This window comes from Haliotis cracherodii, unplaced genomic scaffold (genome assembly GCF_022045235.1).
Source record: "Haliotis cracherodii isolate W230 unplaced genomic scaffold, xgHalCrac1.p SCAF_18, whole genome shotgun sequence".
Taxonomy (NCBI): domain Eukaryota; kingdom Metazoa; phylum Mollusca; class Gastropoda; order Lepetellida; family Haliotidae; genus Haliotis; species Haliotis cracherodii.
Genome location: NW_027266273.1, coordinates 16,798,839 through 16,823,110, shown reverse-complemented (window position 1 = coordinate 16,823,110; position 24,272 = coordinate 16,798,839). Strand labels below are relative to the sequence as shown.

General features: G+C 40.1%; 1 protein-coding gene and 1 pseudogene across 1 annotated transcript; one reads left to right on the top strand and one right to left on the bottom strand.

Annotated features, from left to right (window-relative positions):
- Positions 1-285: 285 nt before the first annotated feature.
- On the bottom strand, positions 286-23,978 carry LOC139466070 (uncharacterized transporter slc-17.2-like). Its single transcript, XM_071248082.1, has 10 exons — positions 23,900-23,978; positions 19,621-19,853; positions 13,627-13,860; positions 13,000-13,087; positions 12,424-12,519; positions 11,768-11,901; positions 10,564-10,713; positions 2,695-2,827; positions 1,782-2,023; positions 286-483 (listed from the first exon to the last, which is right to left on the bottom strand). The coding sequence occupies exons 1-10, from the start codon at positions 23,976-23,978 to the stop codon at positions 286-288; spliced, it is 1,587 nt and encodes a 528-aa protein (XP_071104183.1).
- Positions 5,660-7,523, top strand: LOC139465980 (uncharacterized; annotated as a pseudogene).
- Positions 23,979-24,272: the final 294 nt, after the last annotated feature.

The following is a 24,272-nucleotide window of genomic DNA, read 5'->3' as shown; positions in this document are numbered from 1 at the left end:
GAACTATTTTATTCCGCGATACAGCTGGTTGTTGTATGTCTGTCAGTGTAAACATGAAGTCACATGTACGAAATATAATTGTGTATAGATCAAAGTCTTTGTCCTTTGGGGTAAAACTATTGATATAAAAATTATAAGGATTGACTTTCACTATGTCTGAGTTCATTGGAGTATGAACCTTCATCGAGTGAGGACCAAACTGTATGAACATCGGAGCTTGCGAACCTATGAAGGTTCATACTCCAATGGTCTCACACAAAGTGAAATTCAATTAATGAATGACCTCTACGTCTTTTGGGTATTATTAATAATAGGAGCCTCGTCTTGCATAGTTTGTTTTCCAATGAAAACTGTTTGCTCCACTCCTTTAGGTTGCGCCCACGACTGTAGCTCACCTGATCCAAACGGAATGAATATGGCCGTCGCCAAGGAAACGACACCAGCAGCCACATAGAAGACCAGTTGCCACTCAGAGCGGGTACCCTGGAAAGTATATGACCTGAGAATACATATTTTTGAATTTATTCAGATGGTGCTCTGTCAATTAAAAATGATACAATCAAACTTCGTTAACCCGGTTTTATTATGCTTGTGAGAACGTCTACACCAATACTATTTACAACTACTCTGTAGCCATGATTCGTCCATACGGACATTATGGTGCTTTTGTAATATACCATCCCCGTGAAGATCCGTGTTAGAAATGGTCTTCAATAAATTGGTTTCGTACATGTCATTTTATCCCAAATGATAGGGTTTTCGAGGATTTACCGACAGACGTCACATAGGTTGAATATTAGAGTGTGTCGTTAAAAAAATATTATAAACAAATTGATAACTACTAAATTACTCCGACACCTTCGACAGCACAGTGCACAGTTACGGTATTTAGAATGCAATATGTTACTCTATATATACTAGAAAAGAAATAGAAACGAACGACATCTGGAAAGACATATGTCACGCCACACAAACAGAGAAGCGTTGCCGTTCTGCACAGCGCCCAATTATATTTATTTAATTCCACTTGTACAAATAAATTAGGTAACATTATGCAATGAAAGTGAATCAATATGCATATCCTTCAAATAAGGTAAGCGGACCGAGGAAGTTCCATGTTAATCGTCAGCTCGAGGAAACCTGTTTCTGGTATGGAAAGTGTAACACTAATTGATGACATTATGTAAATAAGATCAAATCGCTGAATGCGTCACTTATGATTCAGTGAACAGTAAAACGTAATACAAACACCAGTTATGACAAACAACAGGCATATTTTTCGACACAATAAGGCCTTATTGATGACGTAATAGAGCACCATTGTTGACTTTAAACATGCATCATTTTTGACGTAATATACATGCATTATTGTAGATGTAATACATGCACTATTGTTGATGTAATGCATGCACTATTTTTTACGTAAAACAGGCACTATTGTTGACCTAATACAGGCACTATTTTGACGTAATAGAGTCATTATTGTTGACGTAAAAACAGGCACTTTTGTTGACGTAATACAGGTACTATTGCTGACGTAATACAGGAACTATTTTGGCATAATAAATCATTATTTCTGACGTAAATACATGCACTTTTGCCGACGTAATACAGGCACTATTTTGACGTAATACAGTTATTATTGCTGATGTAAATACAGGCACTTTTGCCAACGTAATAGAGGTACTATTGTTGACGTAATACAGGAATTATTGTTGACGTAATACAGACACTATTGGTGATGTAATAAAATGCAGTGTTTATTTGACTAGTAGACTCACGTTAGGAGTGAGCCTGGACACGACGTAGGGAGCTAGTACTCCTGGTAGAGAGGCGATTGCATTTCCTATACCAGATAGGATGCCGGCGTACTGGTGAGCGATGTCGACATAGTTGGTGCTGAATCCACACATCCCAAACCCAACAAAACCCACCGCAAGGCACAGCATCGAGACAGCAAACAGGTGTTGGCCACGCTCGGCCTGCGCCAGTATAACCATACAAATTCCAGGAAAGAGCGTACCTGCAATATTAAATCAATAATTTATCATTTGCTTGAAATATAACTCTTAACTGTGAATATGTGGTAACATTAGGATATGACGAGCTGCGATACCATCTAGATAAGCGGTCATGCATATGCAACATTATAGATTTGCTGTTAATGTTTGTAGTAACTCAAATACTACATATTCATATACTAAAGGGGCACGGGTGGCCAAGTCGTCTAAGGCGTCGCGAATCGATGTGCAGAGTTGCGTTCCTTGGGCACGCCAGAAACATATGATTGTGGGTTCGAATCCCGGTTCGCCCCGATTATATTTCTAGGTTTGTCAGTACCATACCCGCGCACGTTGGTTTCACCGAAGTGGTAAACGTCTGAGACCTGCATCACTTCGGGCTTTCCTCCTACATTAAGCTGTCACGCCGTGATATAACTGGAATACTGTTAAAAGCGGCGTTAAACCCAACTCACTCACTCATAATCAGTTGGGACTCATCATTCTGTATGTGCCAATAAGTCAAACTGTATTTTTGTTTTTGTTTGATTGTTGTTTAACACCACACTCAGCAATATCCAAGCTGTATGACGGCGGTCTATAATAATCGAGTCTGGCCCAGACAATCCAGGGATTGACATACTGAACATCGATCCACGCACTCACTCACTCACATATACTATACTTAACATACCGAGCGTAACGATGATCTTCCTTGTAACCCCAATGGAACATATTTTCCTAGTTATGAGCAGATCAGCCAGGAAGCCACAAACAAACGTAGCTATACCCATGCAGACAACAGGCACCATGGAGTAGGCGCCATTCTGTCAACATGGAAACACAAGTATAGCCATACAGACAACAAGCTCAAGCACAGTGCCATAGGCACCTTACTGTTACCATGAACACATGGTAATTCCAATACAGGCATCATGAAGTAGGCCCCATACTATAATATGGTCTTGCTGTCTTGACCTAATCTATGTCTTAAAACCTGGAATACCCAAACTTGAATATCCAACGATTTTAGGTAACAAAGATTAAGTGTGCTCGAGGAAAACTCCATGGCCGGTTACAACACATTAACATGAACATGAACATGAACTTGTATATGAAAGTCGACACACTACTTCACAAGACTTCACACGATATACTTGCCTGTCAGCGCTAGATGTTGTTATAGTCTTAAAATATAAGCAGTAATTGTAAACAGAATATCTTTAGTAAACGTTGTCCATCATAAGTGTCATCTATTTTCGTTATATCATCTGCAAAAGTCACATAGCTACAGATAAGCTGCGTATTTGCGTAAAATATCCCCCAAGAATATTCAAATCCCAATTACTTTCAATTAACGTGCGTTCAGAAATGCACGTATTAAATGAAAAACTCCATTGTATAAAAACAGCACGCGTAAATACACAATGAAGCTTTTTAAGCATGTGTCCAACAGAGCTAATTTCCGAAACCCAATTACGAGCTAATTTACTTTCCGAGTCAAGCCTATATTTAGAACCCTTGTATACATCTAAAACATTTTTTTCATTTTTTTAAAATCTCAAAATGTTCACTAATTTTTGGGGAAAACCTAAAGAGTGATGATTAGATGAGTGAAAAATATTGATTACCCAATGAAAAATGTAGTAAACCAATTATAGTAGAAACCGTTGAGTAAAAACTCAATTGCTCAAAAAGTTATCTAGAGCTCTGTAATGTCCATTCATGATTTTCACATTTAAGCAAATAATGAGATCATACTATATTTGTTCACTGTTTGGACTCATGATGTATTTTGAGTGAACGATGCTTACCACGGACTATTTTTTGTATTCACTCTTGCCATCGTGGCTATTTTTAGTAAGTAATTTGACATTGGATCTTGATAAACAATGACCTAATACACCAGTTATTGACTATTTTCTGATAATGATTTGGCTCTCGAGTATTCCACAGTACATTCACTTTGGATATTAATGATAATTACACTTGATTGCACTGCATAACTAATTTGATCTGTTACATTTCTAAGGTTACGGTGACCTGTCAATTATGTTTACGCTTTGCATAGTGGCTGTTTATAACCTAGATGTCCGTTTTCACATCAAACTCAAAGATTCATGATAAAGTATTTTCCTACAGTCTGTTCTAGATTTGCATTCAGACACATAGATGACAACATATACGTTCCCATGTTTCATGCATTTGTACCTGCAATATATGTCGTTTTGTGCTTTGACATTCGTTGCCGACCATTCAAGTCAATATTGGAAATCTGTTTGACCGTTTCTCTGATATTATTTGCAAAGAATTTTAGTGAATCCTGTTACTGTCCGAATTTATAAAGGACATATATATACCTCGAATTGGCCTACATTTGTCAATAGTCTTAGCGTAAGTTTGACGTCTGTCAAACTGCCTTCCAAGTCGCTTGGTCTGAATTTATCTTTGTCCTTAATATGATTATATCTGATATAAGCACCAGTTCTGTTCGTTCGTCATGTTCGATCTATGGTACAGTATAAGGGCAATACCAATTGATAAAAGAAACTGATTGTTTTGTAAATTTCATTTGTAATGGAGATGACCACCAACAAAGAACATTGTCTCAATGTCCTGATTATTTGTACTGTGTCCTAATTGTATCAGCACAAACAGGACAAAACAAGTACATTTTGTAATCACTTACTTGTGTTAGAAATGACACTACAAATGCCATGCTTGTGATATGAAAGCAATCCAAGCTGTGTTCTGATTGGCTGAGAAAGGTCACATGACCTGTTCATGATAGAACGGCCCTATCGCGCGCTTGACGTTCACTTTCGGAGACGTTTTTGAAGATGAACGACATGAGAACGTAACAGCGGTATTATTGCAGCGTCTGCTCGAATTATAGGGGGAAGGAGGTAGATGGACGTCTGGTGACATTAAACATGTTTCCAGCGAATGAATTACTAAAGAAAGCGTTGGTAAACAATGTCTACAGACACTACCCAGCGCCTATGTCCGGAACACTTCAAGGATAGTAATTTCAGACGGTGTTTAATACCATCCATTTTCAACCATTTTCATCCAACAGGTTATCAGGTAAAGTCTACTTAAACAATATATATTTTTGAGGGCCAAAATCCACGTTATTTAATGATGCATGCATACTTTTCAAAATGATAGATTATCGCAACGATATTGTTAAAAAAGTCAACCAGAATTAGCATGATGAACATTTTGAACTTGAATAATCTGAAATTAGATCTTTTACAATATTCCTGTTAATCCTGGACATCAAGGATCTGAAACAGTTAATATTTTATGTTTTATCTTATAATTTTTTAGTTTGATTCCAACTCAGAAGAGAGTACTATACAAACGGAGGTCCAAGCACCAGTAGATGAGCAATCCGGGGACAGTGACAATAGGAGTGAGCATTTCTCTGTCCGACCATAAGCAGATAAGTATGAAGTCCTGAGGATCAAGTGTGGAAACTTCAGTTGCCATGCATGACTATTGTGGACAAACTGAAGATCATCTTGTTGACAAGTATGAACAGACTGATTTTCATCCTTCAGGCATTGATGCATCAACAGAGACAGATATCTTTGATAATTTAGATAACTCAAACATTGAATGATAATATTTTAAATGCTATGTCAAAACCGAAAATGGTAGATGTAGAAATTCAGTGCAGTAAGCCTGTGCTAACATATGAAGATGTCTCCTCTAGTGAAAAATTCACTTTTTACACAGGAATCCCTAATGCTGGTGTACTTAAAGCGTTATTTGATGAGATGGATGATGCCTTAGAGCATACAACTAGGGGTAATGATTCTGGTGAATCGGATTTTGATGGTCGTCCATGCACCTTGAGATTGATAGATGAGTTCTTCCTAGTTCTCATGAGTCTAAGATTGGGTCTGTTACTGGAGGATTTGGCAGATAGATTTTGTTTCAAAATCAACATGTGATGGTATATTTGACAAGTGGGTTGACTGCTTAAGTGTCAAACTGTCTTCTTTGACATTAATGCCATCGAAAGCTATCGTTAAGAAATCAATGCCTAAGAAATTTAGAAAATACCCCAATACCCGAGTTATCATTGACTGTACTGAAATCTTTACTGAAACACCACAACCCCTTACAAACAGGACCCTCTTATACTCCAATTACAAGTCGCATAGGACTTACAAATCATTGATTGGTATTAGTCCTGCTGGGGTAATAACTTTTGTGTCTGATCTTTGGTGTGGTAGTACTAGTGATCAACAAATTACCAAATTATGTGGCTTGCAACATTTCTGTGAACCTGGGGAATCAATAATGGCTGATAAAGGATTTCCCATTTCTGAACTGACAACACCCTTAGGTGTGAAGTTACACATTCCACGATTTACGCATAAAACATTTTTAAGAAGAGAAGTTGAAGAAACAAAACGCAAAGTAAATTTAAGAATATATGTTGAAATGGCAATTAAACGTGTGAAGAATTTCCGGATTGTGCAAGGGGTCATTCCAATTATTTTGGCCAAGAAAGTGTGTGTTCACTTGACAAACCTTCAGCCTCCACACTGTGGTGTTGAAATGTTTTACAGTGTACATACAGTGTTCATCATGAAAACTCAAATATCAGCCTTCTATTTTAGACCATGAAATTTATGTTCATCCATGGTCAAAATCGTGGCAAATAATGTTAACAAGTCTGGTTCATGTAACTGGCAAAACCTATAAAAGCATATGTCATTCTAAAACTGTTGATTGCGCATGTCTGCTTGCACTAGCTAGGACTTTTGACTTTTAATATTAATAATAATGCTAGTTCAGATGCTCCCTGAGACACCCTGTCACAGTTGAACATAGATACACCACTCCCCCATTGGGGACACACACTGACTGAACGAATCAGTCCTTTCTTTATCCCTTTATCCCAATTACAGAACCTTGGAGAGAAACACTATGTACATAGATGTACATTAATTAAATATTTACACAATCTTTTGGTATCTCACAACTGGGGATTCAATTCTGCAACTGTCCATAACTAAACGATAACAGCCGGTGACAGAAATGACAAACAGCCGTAAGGTTTAAGACAGGTATTGAAACTTTTAATGTCATAAGACCCTTCTTCATGTTTTATGACAGTGCTCATTTCATAAACATGAAATCCGACTGAAAAGGGAAAAAGACAGAAGCCTGTTTACATCCTAATGTGAAACAATTCACATGATTAATATCATCAATCCTGCCCAGGATAAGTAAATCAAATTCAGATTTGTAAAACTTACATATAAATGATGTTATGATTGAATTAAACTTTTAAGGTGTCATAAGGTTGTGTCTTCCTTATTTCAAAAATGATCCCATTTTAATAGGCACAGAGGGACCTACATTTGTTTCAGCTAGTAGAATGAACACTGTATTTGTGAAGAATTCATACACACACAGTTTTTTTAAGATCTAAAGTTGACCACCCACTGAACGCACACTTTAAGCTGCTGTGTTTACGTTTCAGATATAAAATTGTGTTGATGTGCAAAGCCTTTTATGTCCATTACACAGGATACAAATGCTTTCCTCGTTTCAAACGAGTTGAGAAAAGCTCTGGCTGAATGGCTTTGATATAAAAGATATTTACTGTATTTATGCAACCCTCCCAGAACTTTGAATCAAAGTGTATCCACATGACAATCCTTAAGAGTCCAGAAGATAAAATCACACCACTTCATCTGGGAAAGAGCCATTTGTTCTTGTATTTGATAGTAATATGTACGGTTTACTTTCAAATGAATTTCACTCCTCAAGTGGAGAACAGAACTGGGTCTTCTGCTGCCTCATGCATAGTGGAAAGGCGCCACGTGTAAGGACAATTAATTTCAAGAAGACCAGTTTCATCTCCAGTCTGAACAACACCATCAGGACTTGATCCGAGATGAGGATACTCCTTCCGCACAAAGAGACCACACGTAAAAACTTTTGCATTCGGGTTATCTTTCTTCAGCATATTTTCATACTTTCGCCTTGCAATGGGCTCATGACTACGTCCCCATTTTTGACCATTATTATCATATGATGAATATCAAAAAATCGTCTCAACAGCATTATCAGTGGCAGTTGATGGTTTCAGTTTACAGACAAGTCCAAAATTGGAAGAGGTTAATCGGCCTTCCCTTGCTGAGCTCCACAATTCGTTGTTTGCTTGTCCACGTGTATTCGTTTCTATGGTTACACAGTTTTTTTCTGAGAGGCACAAATCTCTGAAGTACTGTGAAAAATGTCTGGCACACTCACATTTCAAATCACAGCTGTCTGTATAGTTTAAAACAACTGAGTGAAGGGAAGGTATTGTACCATCTGTTTCTTCAACCATATTGACAACACACTCTTGAGTCAGTAACCAACCTGCATGTTTTCGAGCAAATCTATCCACATTTATTGGTTTAACAGTTGATTTACCACTTTCATAAGACGCATCTTGCTTTGAAATTGTTGATATATTTTTATGTTCTATCCACTGGTGTTCACAGAAATGTTGCAAGCCACATAATCTTGTAATTTAACCGGGCCAAATTTGCGTTTTCTTGGCTGGTTCGACTTGCATTCCATTGAAGTAGATGCATGCAATCCCTCAAGTTTCTTTTCTGAGATGTCAACTGAAGCTTAAAGGACAGCAGCAACATGGTTGCAGGATTCACCCTTACTGAAACAAATATATTGTTCACTGATTATTTAATTAAAAATGAATGAAAACATCTAATTCCAGAGCCAAAAGTTTTAGTAGCATAACACAATAATTTAGGATTAATATAATGTTGCTATACATTACCACCTCATACCATGTACATATAGTATACAGTGGGCCTAATGCACCATGAAAATCCAATATTGTTTCTTGGTTATGTTTTGCAAAATTCATTCAATTGCAGAACAATCATACATCCAGTTCAGGTACTTTTCAATAAATAAAATTGATACCTTAGAGCTACTGTTTAATGGTAATTTATTAGATCTACTTACCCTGCACTACAGTTGCAACCAGGAGTATCTACTCGGCCAGTAACCTTGGACAGGGACACCCACATATCATAATCCGGTTTTAGTTTCCTGTGCTGTGTTGATTCTGAAGGAATCACCTTGGCACTGACATAACAATGAGAACAGCCCTTGGATATATGGTGATAGTGGACTGTATGGACGTGTCTGTCTTCATAGAAAACTTTAGCTTTCATTTGACGTTTAGCGTTGTTTGGGCCCGCTGTTTTCTCAAAACCAAATAATTATACAAATCATTTGACCTAATGATGGCACAAGTTCAACATTGCTATCCCAGTCATGTTTCAGGAGTAATTGGTTTGGTAAAAGCTCGCCTAGAGGTGACAGAAACTTCTCAAATCGTCTTCGTCTCACATTGACCACGCCGTTTGTATTTACAATAGATCGTTTGCCAAGATCACTTACACCTTTGGCGTGCTTCATCAAGACCGACTTCTTCCCTGACACGTATTCTTCATGATTCCGTAAGTAGGTCTTGAATTCACGCACATTTAACTTGTCAAAATGCAAATCTACATCTTCTGCATTCCCGCATAAATGCTCTTTTCTCGACACCATTCTGAACCTAAAACATCTCCGGAAGTGGCCTTGATAAAGGGAGATAATTCACGAAAGGGGAGATAAGAACTTATTGGAAAGGACTATACGCGTAAGATTTCCAAAGTAACTACCTGACAAAGGTCTAGGACACTTCTACTTATCATTCACTACCACATGGAATATATTTATAAACATTCTTTTGACATTTTATTAACATTTTCTCAGTTCAATAAAGCTGAAATAACTAAATAATATTACTTCTAATAGTACAAACTTACTTATTAGTATTTGATCAGAACTATTGGTATTTATTGGCATAATTTTATCATATTGTTAATAATTCATATCACATTGCTGACATTAAAACCTAAATTAAACATAAAGTGTGTATACGTTATTACAAGATGTAAGATTATCAGTAAGTTGAGGCATGGTCATAAAGTTGTTTCATCACATAGTCAGCGATTTACAGCTATGACCAGACTATACAAATACAATCCAAAGCTTGGGGTACAATGCCACACCAATGACCTCCTGGTCCGGAAGTTTGTCTGATCGTAAGAATGGTTTGCTTTGGACCCATTTAGCCACAGCATCTACAAGTTTGCTGTGAATGTGTGAGAGGGGATTAGTTCAACGCCGCTTTTAACAGTATTACAGTTATATCGCGGCGTGTCAGCTTAATGTGGGAGGAAAGCCCGAAGTGATACAGGTCTCAGACGTTTACCACTTCGGTGAAACCCACGAGCACGGTTATGGTGCTGACAAACCTAGAAACATAGTCGGGGCGAACCTGGATTCGAACCCACAATCAGGATTCTGGCATGCCCAAGGGACGTAAAACTGCACAACGAATCGCGGCGTCTTAGACGACTGGGCCACCCATTCTCCCAGTTCGCTGTGCACCCTCTGAAACTGCAGCAGGCTAAATCAAGCTATATCATTACTGAGGCAGCAAGTTCAATGGGTAACATCTCACCGATCTGAAATTGAGTTTATGGACATCGTTGAAGTATGTTGGCATCTGCGTGAGCAGCATATACAGACAGTAGTTGGTCAGGAAGTTGTTGGCCATGTTTGCATACACGGGACGGGACGTGAACATACTTCGCCATGGAACACTGTGTACCTGCATGAATACATAGTATGTATGTAGGCCCGATGATCATCATGGAATAATATAGTTCTTATCTGTCAAATTGCGATAGGGAAATTCATGATATGTACAATCAGTAATTGTTTTAAATGGGATGATAAACATACTGGTATAAAATTTATAGCGTTGGTTAACTTTTAATGTTAGTCATACACCTTTTGAATAAAGTCAACATTCCTATGACGCTATGAGGCTATATCATTCACTAATGTCATTTAATCCTAACACCTGAGCGGTGTTTGATACCGATCAGTATATGTACTGAAGTACCAAATAAATGCACTTTTTCAAACTTGTATTTGTAGAGTGAGTGTGTGAATGAGTCATGTAGTGGATGTGTAATATGTTGGTTGGTTGTTGTTTAACGCCGTACTCAGCAATATTCCAGTTCTATGACGGCGGTCTGTAAATAATCGAGTCTGGACCAGACAATCAAGTGGTTGACAACATGAGCATTCATCCACGCAATTGGGATCGATGACATGCATCAACCAAGTAAGCGAGGATGACCACCCGATCCCATTAGTCGCATCTTACGACGAGCAGTCACCTTTTACGGCAAGCATGGGTTGATGAAGACCTATTCTACCTCGGATCTTTACGGGTAGTGGAAATATGTAACTGGGTGATGAGTCAATGAGTTTGTAAATGGGTGAGAGAGTGAAGGAGTGCATGAGTGAATGAGATTCAAACCGGTGTTAACAATGTTCCAGCCAAATACAAATTTAAAGGTAAATACAGGCTACCACTCTAACGACTGGGCTACTACACTGCCCCTGAATCTGTAGACGTAGTGAAAACATACGTCCACACACACACACACACACACACACACACACACACACACACACACACACACACACACACACACACACACACACACACACACACACACACACACACACTCTCTCTCTCACACACACACACACACACACACACACACACACACACACACACACACACACACACATAGTTTATATGATGTTACTTGTAACAATGTAAGTGTACGCTAACTTGCATGACCCACTCTGCTCAATTGCACTCTGTGTCGGAAAAAAGCTTCAATATATGCTTTCTCCTCTGCTGATATACCCGCTGCTTGGGACGGTTGGTTCCGGGCAAGTAGAACCCACAGCAGAGTCCATAATGCCGCTATGCCACCTAAGAAATGAAACAGTTTATTATTATCTGCATTGTCTGTTCACGATGAACATCATGAAACGTCCATGTACACTCCAAAATAGTCCGGAAATTGAAACGAATAAATGCTTGAGCCGCATTCATGTACAAATAAGACATTTAAATGTCGTGGTTTAGAATCCCGATTTACTCCGATAATGATCATTCCTCTGTTTGCACTGTGTACATGCTCGTGGATTTCACTAATCAGTTACCACCATGTATGTATGTATGTATGTATGTATGTATGTATGTATGTATGTATGTATGCATGGATGGGCGAATGGATGGGTGGATGGATGGGTGAATGGATGGATGATGGGGGTGTGTGCGTATGTGTGTGTGTGTGTGTGTGTGTGATTCCGCCGCCATAAAGCTGGAACATTGCTGAGTGCGGCGTTAATGGAACAGACAAACAACATGTATACATAAGCTTTAAAATCCAATTAACCTCTGTTGACTATTAAACAATGAACAATAGTGTTCAGTATGCAAGTGGTTCACCTGTTGTGTAGAATATGAAAGGCCAACCAAGACTGACGCCATCCCCGCAGAGAAGTCCACCGATAGGGTAAACAACAGCATTGCCTACAGTGCTCCCTGTAACATCGGAGGTGAACACTGCATACAACCTACATTCGATACGTCGACATTCCTGTTAACTAAACACTCGATTTTATCTCGGGATCAGCGGGCCCATTGTGTTTGGTATTGATGTCACGCACATGTGATAACAGGTTTCTTACGTGATTCTGATTTGAGAACATGTTGACCACTGACTAATCCCTTAGATCCTTCAGACCCCAACTATGGAGGTATGGTACTCTCTTGGTGGTAAAACATAGTTTATGTAATTGCTCTTCCTCACAACAAATTCCACTTAGTCGGGTGAAAAATTGAGAAAACTAATTAAACTGATCTAATGTAAATTATGTAATCATTTCAAAATGTCACAAGACATTTCGTCAACTGATGACACGGATACATCACATGTCAGCTAATGATACCTCGATGAGCGAGAACAGTTCAGATTAATTCCTATGTATGACGTATGAAAATTATTAATAGTGGTATGATCACCTGCTATGCAAACAGATACGATTCTGCTGTATTCATTTGGTGGTGCCCACTCGGCCCAGAAAGTTGCCATGCTTGGAAATATCACTGCCTGAAAACAGACTTGATATAAACATATTTATTTCCATAAAATGGAGGGATTGGCAAACAAGCAAAGTTTGCTTATCTGAATACTTCTCCCAAACATGATACACGTACAAATTACAATGTATTGAAAGTGACATGGGAAAATCGTAGCCTTTTACGAAATAATACATAGTTTGCCTAACTGTATTGTTTAAGTGACACATAGAAACGCATCATCTTTATCAGTAAAGAGTAATTCTCATCAAACCACGTTTTTTTTCATTAGAACTCAATCATGTATTCTTTGGTTGAAGTCGTCGACCTAAAAGAAGATACTAAAAGTCTAAAAGGGTGAAATTAGGGACAATGGGCGCCCCACTAAACGGTTCTTTTGAAATTTGAACTCTTTTCTGCCTTACGTTTTTTTCTCTCACAAAACTACATTTCCTTTTTATGCAAATAGAAAATACCGAGTGCCATAGCTGCTTTCACCAAGTTGAGTACGACATACAAATGCGTAAGCAACACCTTCTTATAGAACAATCTGTCTTGATGGCTACTCACCAGACATATACCAAACAGAAGCCGCATAGCCAGGAAGAGGTAAGGGTTTGTCCTTGCAGCCACAGGACTGAAGAGAGTGAGGACAGCAGATGCTCCTACCCCCAGCCCCATCACCATGCGGGCACCGAATCTCTGGCTCAAAACACCAGCGAACAGTTGGCCTACCATATAGCCCCAGAACATGGCCCCGAGAAGAAGACCTTGGAGTTGTTTGGACCACGTGAATTCACCCTTCTGGGAAAGATAACAACTCATTAACTAACTAAAATGGGAACATAACAATCCATTAACTCGCCGTTCTGGGGAATATAACAATTCATTAAGTGACCCATCTGGGGAAGCTAACAATTCATTAACTCTCCCATCTGGAGAAGATAACAATCCATTAACTCCCCCTTCTAGGGAAGATAACAATCCATTGACTCACACTTCTAGGGAAGATAACAATCCATTGACTCACACTTCTAGGGAAGATAACAATCCATTGACTCCCCCTTCTAGGGAAGATAACAATCCACTGACTCCCCCTTCTAGGGAACATAACAATCCATTGACTTCCCCTTCTAGGGAAGATAACAATCCATTGACTTCCCCTTCTAGGGAAGATAACAATCCATTAACTCCCCCTTCTAGGGAAGATAACAATCCATTAACTCAACCTTCTAGGGAAGATAACAATCCATTAACTCCCCCTTCCAGTGAAGATAACAATCCATTGACTCACCCTTCTAGGGAAGATAACAATCCATTGACTCCCCCTTCTAGGGAACATAACAATCCATTGACTCCCCCTTCTAGGGAAGATAACAATCCATTGACTCAACCTTCTAGGGAAGATAACAATCCATTGACTCCCCCTTCTAGGGAAGATAACAATCCATTGACTCCCCCTTCTAATGAAGATAACAATCCATTGACTCACACTTCTAGGGAAGATAACAATCCATTGACTCCCCCTTCTAGGGAAGATAACAATCCATTGACTCACACTTCTAGGGAAGATAACAATCCATTAACTCCCCCTTCTAGGGAAGATAACAATCCATTGACTCCCCCTTCTAGGGAAGATAACAATCCATTGACTTCCCTTTCTAGGGAAGATAACAATCCATTGACTCCCCCTTGTAGGGAAGACAACAATCCATTGACTCCCCCTTCTATGGAAGATAACAATCCATTAACTCCCCCTTCCAGTGAAGATAACAATCCATTTTGTCACCCTTCTAGGGAAGATAACAATCCATTGACTCCCCCTTCTAGGGAAGATAACAATCCATTAACTCCCCCTTCCAGTGAAGATAACAATCCATTGACTCACCGTTCTAGAGAAGATAACAATCCAGTGACCCCCCCCCCCCCCCCCCCCCCCCCCCCTTTTTGAGAAGCTAACAATTCATTAGCTCTCCCATCTGGGGAAGCTAACAATTCATTAACTCCCCCCTTCTAGGGAAGATAACAATCCATTGACTCCCCCTTCTAGGGAAGATAATAATTCATTAACTCACCCTTCTGGGAAATATAACAATTCATTAACTCGCCCATCTGGGGCTGATCACAATTCATTAACCGTTCCATCTGGGTAAGATAACAATCCATTGACTCCCCCTTCTAGGGAAGATAACAATCCATTGACTCACCTTCTACGGAAGCTAACAATTTATTAACTCACCCTTCTGGGTAATATAACAATTCATTAACTTACCAATCTGGGAAAGCTGACAACCCATTAACTCACCCTTTTGGAAGATAAAACTCTTCACAAACTCACCCTTCTGAGGAATGCCTTGCTTGAGACGAGAAGGGTTGTGAGGTCTTTGGTTATTTCTGTCAGTAACGTGGCAGAGGCAGATCAAAGACCTTCAAACTGTTTAACCAGGGTGTCTTGGTAGGAATATATATTTTATATAGGCCTCTGGTATAACAATGTTGGTGGCATTGCCAGCATGAAATGAAGTTTATACAATATAAATGTAGATTGTTTTTAGCATATTAATAATCTATCAGTATCAACCATGGACATGGTCCACTGCTAACATTCAATATGAAACTGTTCCTGTCCTGGAACAAAATATACAATATAATAATTCTCTGCTTCAATGGATATGAGCAGCTGTCAGTTGCACTCCTCTGTGCTTGTTAATAATTGAAACCAATATAAAATTGTTTTTTGTATATTGTTATTAAGCAAAAGTAAACTATATAAGCTATTAACAAGTTAACAGCATGACTGGGGACTAAACTACATAGCAGCCGAATAAATTTCTTCTCGAATGTGGAAATTAACGCGTCTCCAAATCAGTACGACTGTTGACCCCTTGCCAAAAATGCGACTCAATTTCAATGTGACTCCCCGCACCCCGTCCCCAGTGGAATTATACATAATTATATATACAGGATTCTTTTGTATTTTCATTAGATATAAATCCACTGATGCTTGAGAGGAGGGGGTTGTAGCATTCATATTGAGTCGCATTTTTGGCTAGGGGCCAACGGTCGCATTCTTTTGGAGTCGCATTAATTTCACGATTTACAGTATCTACATCGCTGCTAGGTAAAGATGCAAACTACTAAGCTCCATTTCGATAAACATTAACAACTGTAACGTATGTTTAAAAGTCTTTTAAAGCTTTTAACATCGTTTAATATGGATCCGACACGCTTGACATTTTAAAGCAACCCCCTTTCTCCATGGCTCAACAGCCAATATAACTTTGATGTTCAACAGTCAATATTTATTTCATATAAATATTATAGATAAAATCTTATCCAAACATCATCATAAAAAATAAATAATTATCACTTCTTTTATTACCAGACTTCTCAAGGTCACCCAAGCCAACGTGTCATGCATAGAGGGCTTCGTGTAAATAGGTAAAACATTTTACATACATCAACCAATAATTATGAAGCGCATATACAACAAATCAGTATTACTTGTTGTGATAGCATTCATGTCCAATGCTCAGCAGCCAACAACCGAGACCCATTTCATATGCACATAACCCATGAACCATACAACCTCAAGGCCAGATAGTAACGTATACCTAGCATGACTTGCTCAGCAGTTCTCAGGTTGAGGATTCACGGATTCTGACGGTTCGCCGGCTCAAATATACTTAACCAAATTAAAAACTTCACAATCCTTATTGTGTATTTAAACAGTAATGGCCACGTATTGTCTTCAGATAACACCCGTTTTTGTGCAGGTGAATCGATCAAAATCATGTGCAAAGCACTATAGAGGCAAAAGCGGTTTTTCACGTGCAACTGGTCACGTGGCCATAATACCGCACGTTTTTTCAACCATACTTGTTAGCAGTCATTAACAAAAAAAGAAAAACACAAGAAACCAAAAGTCTTTACGGCCATTTGTCATGCCACGCCTTTCAAATGTGCAACGTGAACGTGCCGTCGGCATGTAGCAGACGGGAACGTCCGTAGCTGAAGTCGCAAGGACGATGGGTTGTAGTCGACGGACTGTTTATGATTTACAGACGCGTCTACAGCAAACGGGTACCACCGCTGATCGCCCTCGGCCAGGTCGACCACGTGTGACGTCACATGCAGAGGATCGTCAGATTGTCCTACGTCACCCCCGTAACCGATTTTTGAAGGCTACATCAACCAGAAATGAACTGTTTAGGGGTAGACTGAGTGCGCAAACTGTTCGAAACCGTATGAGAACTGCTCACCTTCAAGCACGACGGCCATACTGTGGGCCAATTCTGACTCAATTACACAGACGTCAACGTCAATTGTGGGCACAGCGACACTTACGATGGACTCAGAGGAATTGGAATCAAATCGTCTTCAGTGATAAATCCCGATTTAATCTTCGATTTGCTGATGGTAGGGCGAGGGTGTGGAGGCGCCGTCATGAACGTTACGCCCAGTGTTGTGTACAGGAAGTTGACAGATTTCGAGGCGGAAGTGTCATGGTGTGGGGTGCTTTCTGTGACAATGCACGTTCCAGGCTTCTTGTCATCCGTGGCAACCTCAACGCTGCTGCTTACAGCGACCAGGTACTGGCACCAGAACTTCTGCCTTTTATGGCAGCACATGGACCCGGTTTGATCTTCCAACACGACAATGCTAGACCCCACACAGGAATTTTGACAAGGAATTTCCTTCAGAATGCGGGAGTCAACGTCATGGACTGGCCGTCAAGGTCCCCCGACCTCAATCCCATCGTACACGTCTGGGATGCTCTTGGCAGAGGTCTGGGCACTCTCCAGAACCAACCACAGAATGTGCAAGATCTTGGCACCATTTTGCAGCAACAATGGCGTCGTCTTCCCAATCTTGTGTTCAAAAGCATCACAAGGTCCATGCGGAGGCGTTATGTGGCAGCTGTCAACGCACATGGTGGCCATACACGCTACTGAACTTGTGTGCCATCAGATTCTGGGACTTATGATTTAAACTGTTGATGTAATTACCGAATACCGTAGGTGCTTGGAACAAATTATGGTTACCACCGTTAATTAAAATCCTTCTTTTGACATTAATGATTAAAAAATACCTTCTCTGATACATGTGTCCGTTGTATATCATATATGAGATTACTTTTAGAAATGTGAAGTTTTTAATTTGACTCAGTATATATCCACGTTATGCTTGCGGCATAAATAAGCAATTCTAAAAGACAATGCTGATAACTGTCTACACTTCACTTTGCCGCAACAGGTTCCACGCATTGACGCATTGAACCAATGTCCACCTTCACTGCAATTCTCTGTCCAACCAAAGATGCAATGCTTCGAACCAGAAAAGGTTAAGAAGCCTCCTAAACTCTTACATATAGGCTAATAAATATGAAAATATTCTCATTCATTGAACCTGGACGGTATTCGCATGATGGAATTGTAAGTACGGCCATACTGCGCATTTGCCACAATAGATGAAAGAGTATAGATAGATAGGTATGTAGATACGTACATGTAGGCAGGTAGGTTTGGTTTGTTTTGTGTGTTGTTTGTTGTTTATCGCCGCACTCAGCAATATTCCAGCTATATGACGGAGGTCTGTAAATAATCGAGTCTGAACCGGACAATCCAGTGATTGACATGATGAGCATCGATCCACGCAATTGGGATACGATGACATGCATCAACCAAGTCAGCAAGTCTGACCACCCGGTATCCGTTAGTCGCCTTCTACGACAAGCATACATATGTGTAGTCGCCTCTTACGGCCAGCATGGGTTGCTGGAGACCTATTCTCTACCCGGATTTTCACTGGTCAATTGTGGACGGTCAAGGTAGGTATGTAGGTAGCCATATAGATAGATAAATTTATAGATGGATAAATAGAGAGATGGAGGAATAGAACTGATAGAAAAGTTTCTGTAAGTACTACCATATTGCGTATTGGTCACAATAGAAAGATTGAGTGAGTGAGTGAGTTCGGTCAGTGGTCATAAAGTTGTTTCATCACATAGTCAGCGATTTACAGCTATGACCAGACTATACAAATACAATCCAAAGCTTGGGGTACAATGCCACACCAATGACCTGGTTCGGAAGTTTGTCTGATCGTAAGAATGGTTTGCTTTGGACCCATTTAGCCTCAGCATCTACAAGTTCGCTGTGAATGTGTGAGTGGGTTTAGTTTAACGCTGCTTTTAACAGTATTCCAGTTATATCACGGCGTGTCAGCTTAATGTGGGAGGAAAGCCCCAAGTGATGCAGGTCCTAGACGTTTACCACGGTGATGACAAACCTAGAAACATAATCGGGGCGTACCGGGATTCGAACCCACAATCATAGGTTTCTGGCGTGCCCAAGGGACGCAACTCTGCACAGCGAATCGCGGCGCCTTAGACGACTAGGCCACCCGTGACCCCAGATAGATGGAGAGGCGTATTAGCAGGTAGGTAGATGGGTAGATGGATAGATGGACAGGTAGAAAAATAGATAGATATATACATTATCGGTAGGAAGGCAGGTAGTCATCAAGTAGGCAGGCGGGCAGTTTGATAGAATTCAACCTCACCTGTCCACAGGTCGTCAAGTTGTGTGCATCGCTGCATTCTAGAGGCATGTTGCCACTTCTTGTCATCTCGGTGCTAACATTAACGTTGTTGGCTCCAGCATTGTGGGAGATGTGTTGGGGATTCACCATGCACACTATAGATATGCTCAGGTTGTACATGAGCATACCCTGAACAGCGAACCCAAGACTGTACAGGAGAGCCAGCTGGTAGCGCTTGGTGTGCCATGCTGAAACTAACAGAACATACAAGTGAGCGCCTAATGGTGAGACCAGGAACATATACGTTCAATGTTGAGTGGTGGAGTCGTTTTCATTTGATGTATTTATTGAGTGAGTGAGTGAGGTTTTACGCCGCTTTTAGCAATATTCCAGCAATATCGCGGCGGGGGACACCAGAAATGGGCTTCATACATTGTACCCATGTCGGGAATCGAACCCGGGTCTTCGGCGTGACGAGTGAACGCTTTAACCACTAGGCTACCCGACCACCCTATTGACTGGAGATACCATTGGAATATTAAGACACATTAAACGTTGTCTTCTGGGTGTTTGAAGATACCAAACGTTCTGATAGATACAGTTGTCAATAAATAATACCAGAAAGATCAATAAGTGTTATTTTGTTTGCTATTTAATTTGAACTTTATGTAACACCAAAGCCAATGCTTTTTCAAGCATTTAATTTTATATATTCTATTGGGACACCATGACGACATGTGCATGTGTTTATGACGGGTGTTTGTAATACAGGAAGTTTGTGTGCCCCCGCTGGGGCAGGATACGCTCGCCTTTATGGTATAGTCTGAATCGTACCATGGACTCTGCTTTTAGCAGAAATTTAGTAGAACTATGGAATGAATAGATATATTGCTATGTTGAACTTGATACAATATTGGAAAATACTGATATAAACGATGGAAGAATACCATACAGGAAGATACAGTGTAGGTACATTGCTGCAGATGAAGCATACAGTTTACATGCAGACAGTGTATATGTAAAATTAATTAAATTTAACAATTTTGTCACGGACATAAATGCAGGCAACCCAACACTGTAGTGAATTCATTATCTACGGGGCAATACGTGACAAGTGGATACTTAACTGGAATAAAACAAGGTTTTTACACCAGGTACAAATTCTAAGGGGATCTTTGGATACTTGTATGCACTCCTTTATGCACCTTCCTGAAAAAAACAACCCTTCTACAGTGACGCCAACAATTATGATGTTGCTTGAATGACATTTTGAGTAGCGTGAACGTTTCAAAATATCCTTAGAGCTTAGTATAAATAATGAAGTATAATCTCATGCTATGCTTGTCGTAAAAGGCGACTGACGGGATCGGGTGGTCAGACTCGCTGACTTGGTTGATGCGTGTCATCGTATCCTAATTGCGTGGATCGATGCTCATGATGTCAATCACTGGATTGTCCGGTCCCGACTCGATTATTTACAGACCGCCGTCATATAGCTGGAATACTGCTGAGTGAGGCGTTAAACAACCAACCAACCAACCAACCAAAGAGCACCATCTTAAAATGAAACCAGTCTAGTTTGGAACCAGTTGCTCAGAGGTAGCGCTAAACACCCTTTAAAAATATTATGTTAAGTTCTCATAGTCCTGGGTAAATGTTTATTATCATACACAAATCAAGCACTCCGACCTACATTTAAACGTAATATACCATAAACTGCTGATCCGCATAATATTATGGACTGGATGTGTGATCATGAATAGAATAGGGAATTTGAAAATGACATGCGAGGAATATTCCCATGTAGATTCCAAGTCTTTCAAAATGATAGTTGGGTATTTGTTCCATTTATATCCAACAGTTACCTGTTACTGTGAAACTAATTGAAGAGTACGCAATTGAGGCGATATACATGTATATACTTTGGTATGCGAGTGTCTTAAACACGTATCTTAATTCATTCATTTCTTAAACACATGTTCGTGATGTACAATCGACTCTGCTTAATCCGGAGATTTCTATTGGATATGGGAAGGGTTTTGTTGCTTTATTATTATGTACAGATTAAAATATGAAATGCAGCAAAGGGGGTTTGGAGGATCCTGGCACAGTCAGGCCGGTTAGGCTCATCATCAGCTCAGGGCCCTTTCCCTTCCTACTCGCAGCCCAGACAGCTAATGGGACTTCTCCTAAGACGCGCTGCCTAGTCAAACCCACCCAGAATATTTCGGGGAATGTGAAGATTCCCCAAAACTGCAATCTTCTGTTTTCCTGGTAGCAAACCCGGGGACTTTCCCAATGTCAGTCATTAAATTGGGAGGTACCAAACCAAAGGCACCAAGAACGATTAGGAGTCGGACAACTTGGTACTTGGGATGCAAGCGTGACATTTCGACAAATAGTTGCTGCTTTTTCCATATGAAATGACTAAGAGTCATGTGTGACTGCTCGAACTACCTGACCGCGTGAAGGAATTGCCCTAACCGTTTGACATTTTGTCGGAAAAGGTGATTTCAAAAGTGTGGCCACGACATCTTACGTGAGTCGACGCCATATTGCAAACAAATATTGTGTCAAGGTCGGTTTCACATGTGGTAGCTCGGCCCCCGTTTTTGTCGATGGTACACGCGATACAAACATAATACAACTATTGAAAACATCAACATAACTTCTAAAATGATGACAGCAATACCTTTTTGCATTTTGATTAACCGCTTATGGATACGGTGTGCTGTAAAGTTCTGTTTCGACTTGTGTTTCTTTCATTAAAACTGTGATAATGGCGCTATGATTGGTTTGCTGAAATAGTACTTTCCGTGAGTCTAATGTACCTGGTACATTGAAAACACAGCATGTTTGTCTTCAAAATATTTCCTTAAACCGTTGCATAATGAATTTACCAGTTAATAGATTAAAATCCATAACCTGACTTCGCTTTATTATCAATAAGATGTCGCCATTTAAGTTCAAGAATCTTGAACGTTGAACTCTATTTCCCCTCACCTCACACCAATAAGAAAAGTAGCATAACTTGAATAAACGTTCCGTATAAAACAGATAATACGCTTCTCTTACATGTAATAATATGTTATTTGGTTGCTAAGCAACTGAACACAGGCAGCATCCCATCTGTTCAGATGATGTTGTTACACCTATCCAATAACCAAGCATGTAACAATAAATTCCAGAGAGGGGTACTTTCTGTGAGTTCCCAGAAGATTGTCTTAAGCTAATCTGGAAGAGTATATATTATAGTGTATCTTATATTTGTGATAGCATACAAATATTAGAACGTATCTACATCGGTATGCAGCCATGCGTGAATATTCCATATCACACAGGCCTACGAGGGTTTTTATATACTTCATGTGTTCTCATTCACGTTCTGGGCAGACTGTTGCTACAGCACAGCCCTAAAAGAGATCCCACTCTCATTTGTCTGACTCACATATGTGATGCACCCTTCTCCTCCTTCTTCCTTGCATGTATGTGTGGGTATGGTTGTCTGACGCTTTGCAGTATATTCTGTATTCATAAAGTAATGAAAATACAACCGACATGAGTACCGTCTTGTGCATAGTGAGGTGAGGTGTGGAGGGGTGAGGTGACGTTTAACGTCGCGTTTAAGATTATTGCACTTATAGCGATGTGTTTGTGTGGCTGCTTGTACTAGTCCGGACTGATGCCGATTTATAGTGCTAGCACACTGAGGTACCATGTCGCACTTTAACATGCATACCCCACTCAGACACAGTATACTGACTCCGAGCCGACCAGTCCTTGTTTTAGCCCCTTAATGCCGAGCGCCAGATAGGGTAACAACAAGTGCCATCTTTTATCGTCTTTTGGTATGACGCGGTCGGGGATCGAACCCCGAACCTTCCGCTCTCCGGACGGACGCTCTACCACTAGACCACGAAGGCGGCCCTCTTGTGCATGGAGAAATTTGCAAGTGTTATGATAATGTAGAAATTCCTGACATGAGATATCATAATCGTTTACAAGCATCCATCTAATTCCGAACCACAGTAACTGCTGAACGAGGTCAAGCTGCCATCAAAGTCTAGCTGACCGCAAAGTCAAGCTGACCGCAAAGTCAATCAATGAAAGAATATTTCATTCTACACATTATGGCGAGATGTGCTCACAAAACCTGTATACCCACATGGTTAGATTGGGAAAAGCGAAATCATGCTTGCAATCGATAGGGAAACAGTGTGTTTTGACGTGAGACGAAAGCTGTAGTGATGTGGTGGGAGATCCAGACCACTCTATACAGAACTGACGCTGCAGTACTTACTATTTGGTTTTTGAATGAATTCCTCGTGAGGCATCTCTGTCCCCTTTGGCGTCTTCAGCTGTTTCGTCAGATGCGTCATCAAGCCATTGTGGCGTTGTGGAACAGCGTATTAACCAGTATGAAACAGCTTGATATCTTAAGTATCAGAAAATTAAATCGTTATTCAGTCAACGTAGGAAACCACGTGAGGTGAATTGTACAGCACTTCGCAGTCATGGTTGGCTCACAGTGAGCGACCACATATTCTCTTATGCAAGCTGTATCAGACTCAGTGATAGGTAATCGTTGGTCTATTCCTGGCTAGGACTCGGTAACGCACGCATCATTACCTTCTGTACTTATACCTCTATAACAGCATCGCCTACGTATGGCA

Coding starts and splice junctions, on each gene's coding strand:
- LOC139466070 (XM_071248082.1), bottom strand. CDS start 23,978: ATGACGCATCTGACGAAACAGCTGAAGACGCCAAAGGGGACAGAGATG. Junction 13,861..19,620: donor ACTTGACGACCTGTGGACAG/GTGAGGTTGAAT, acceptor TATCTTTCCCAG/AAGGGTGAATTCACGTGGTC. Junction 12,520..12,999: donor CGTATCTGTTTGCATAGCAG/GTGATCATACCA, acceptor CCGATGTTACAG/GGAGCACTGTAGGCAATGCT.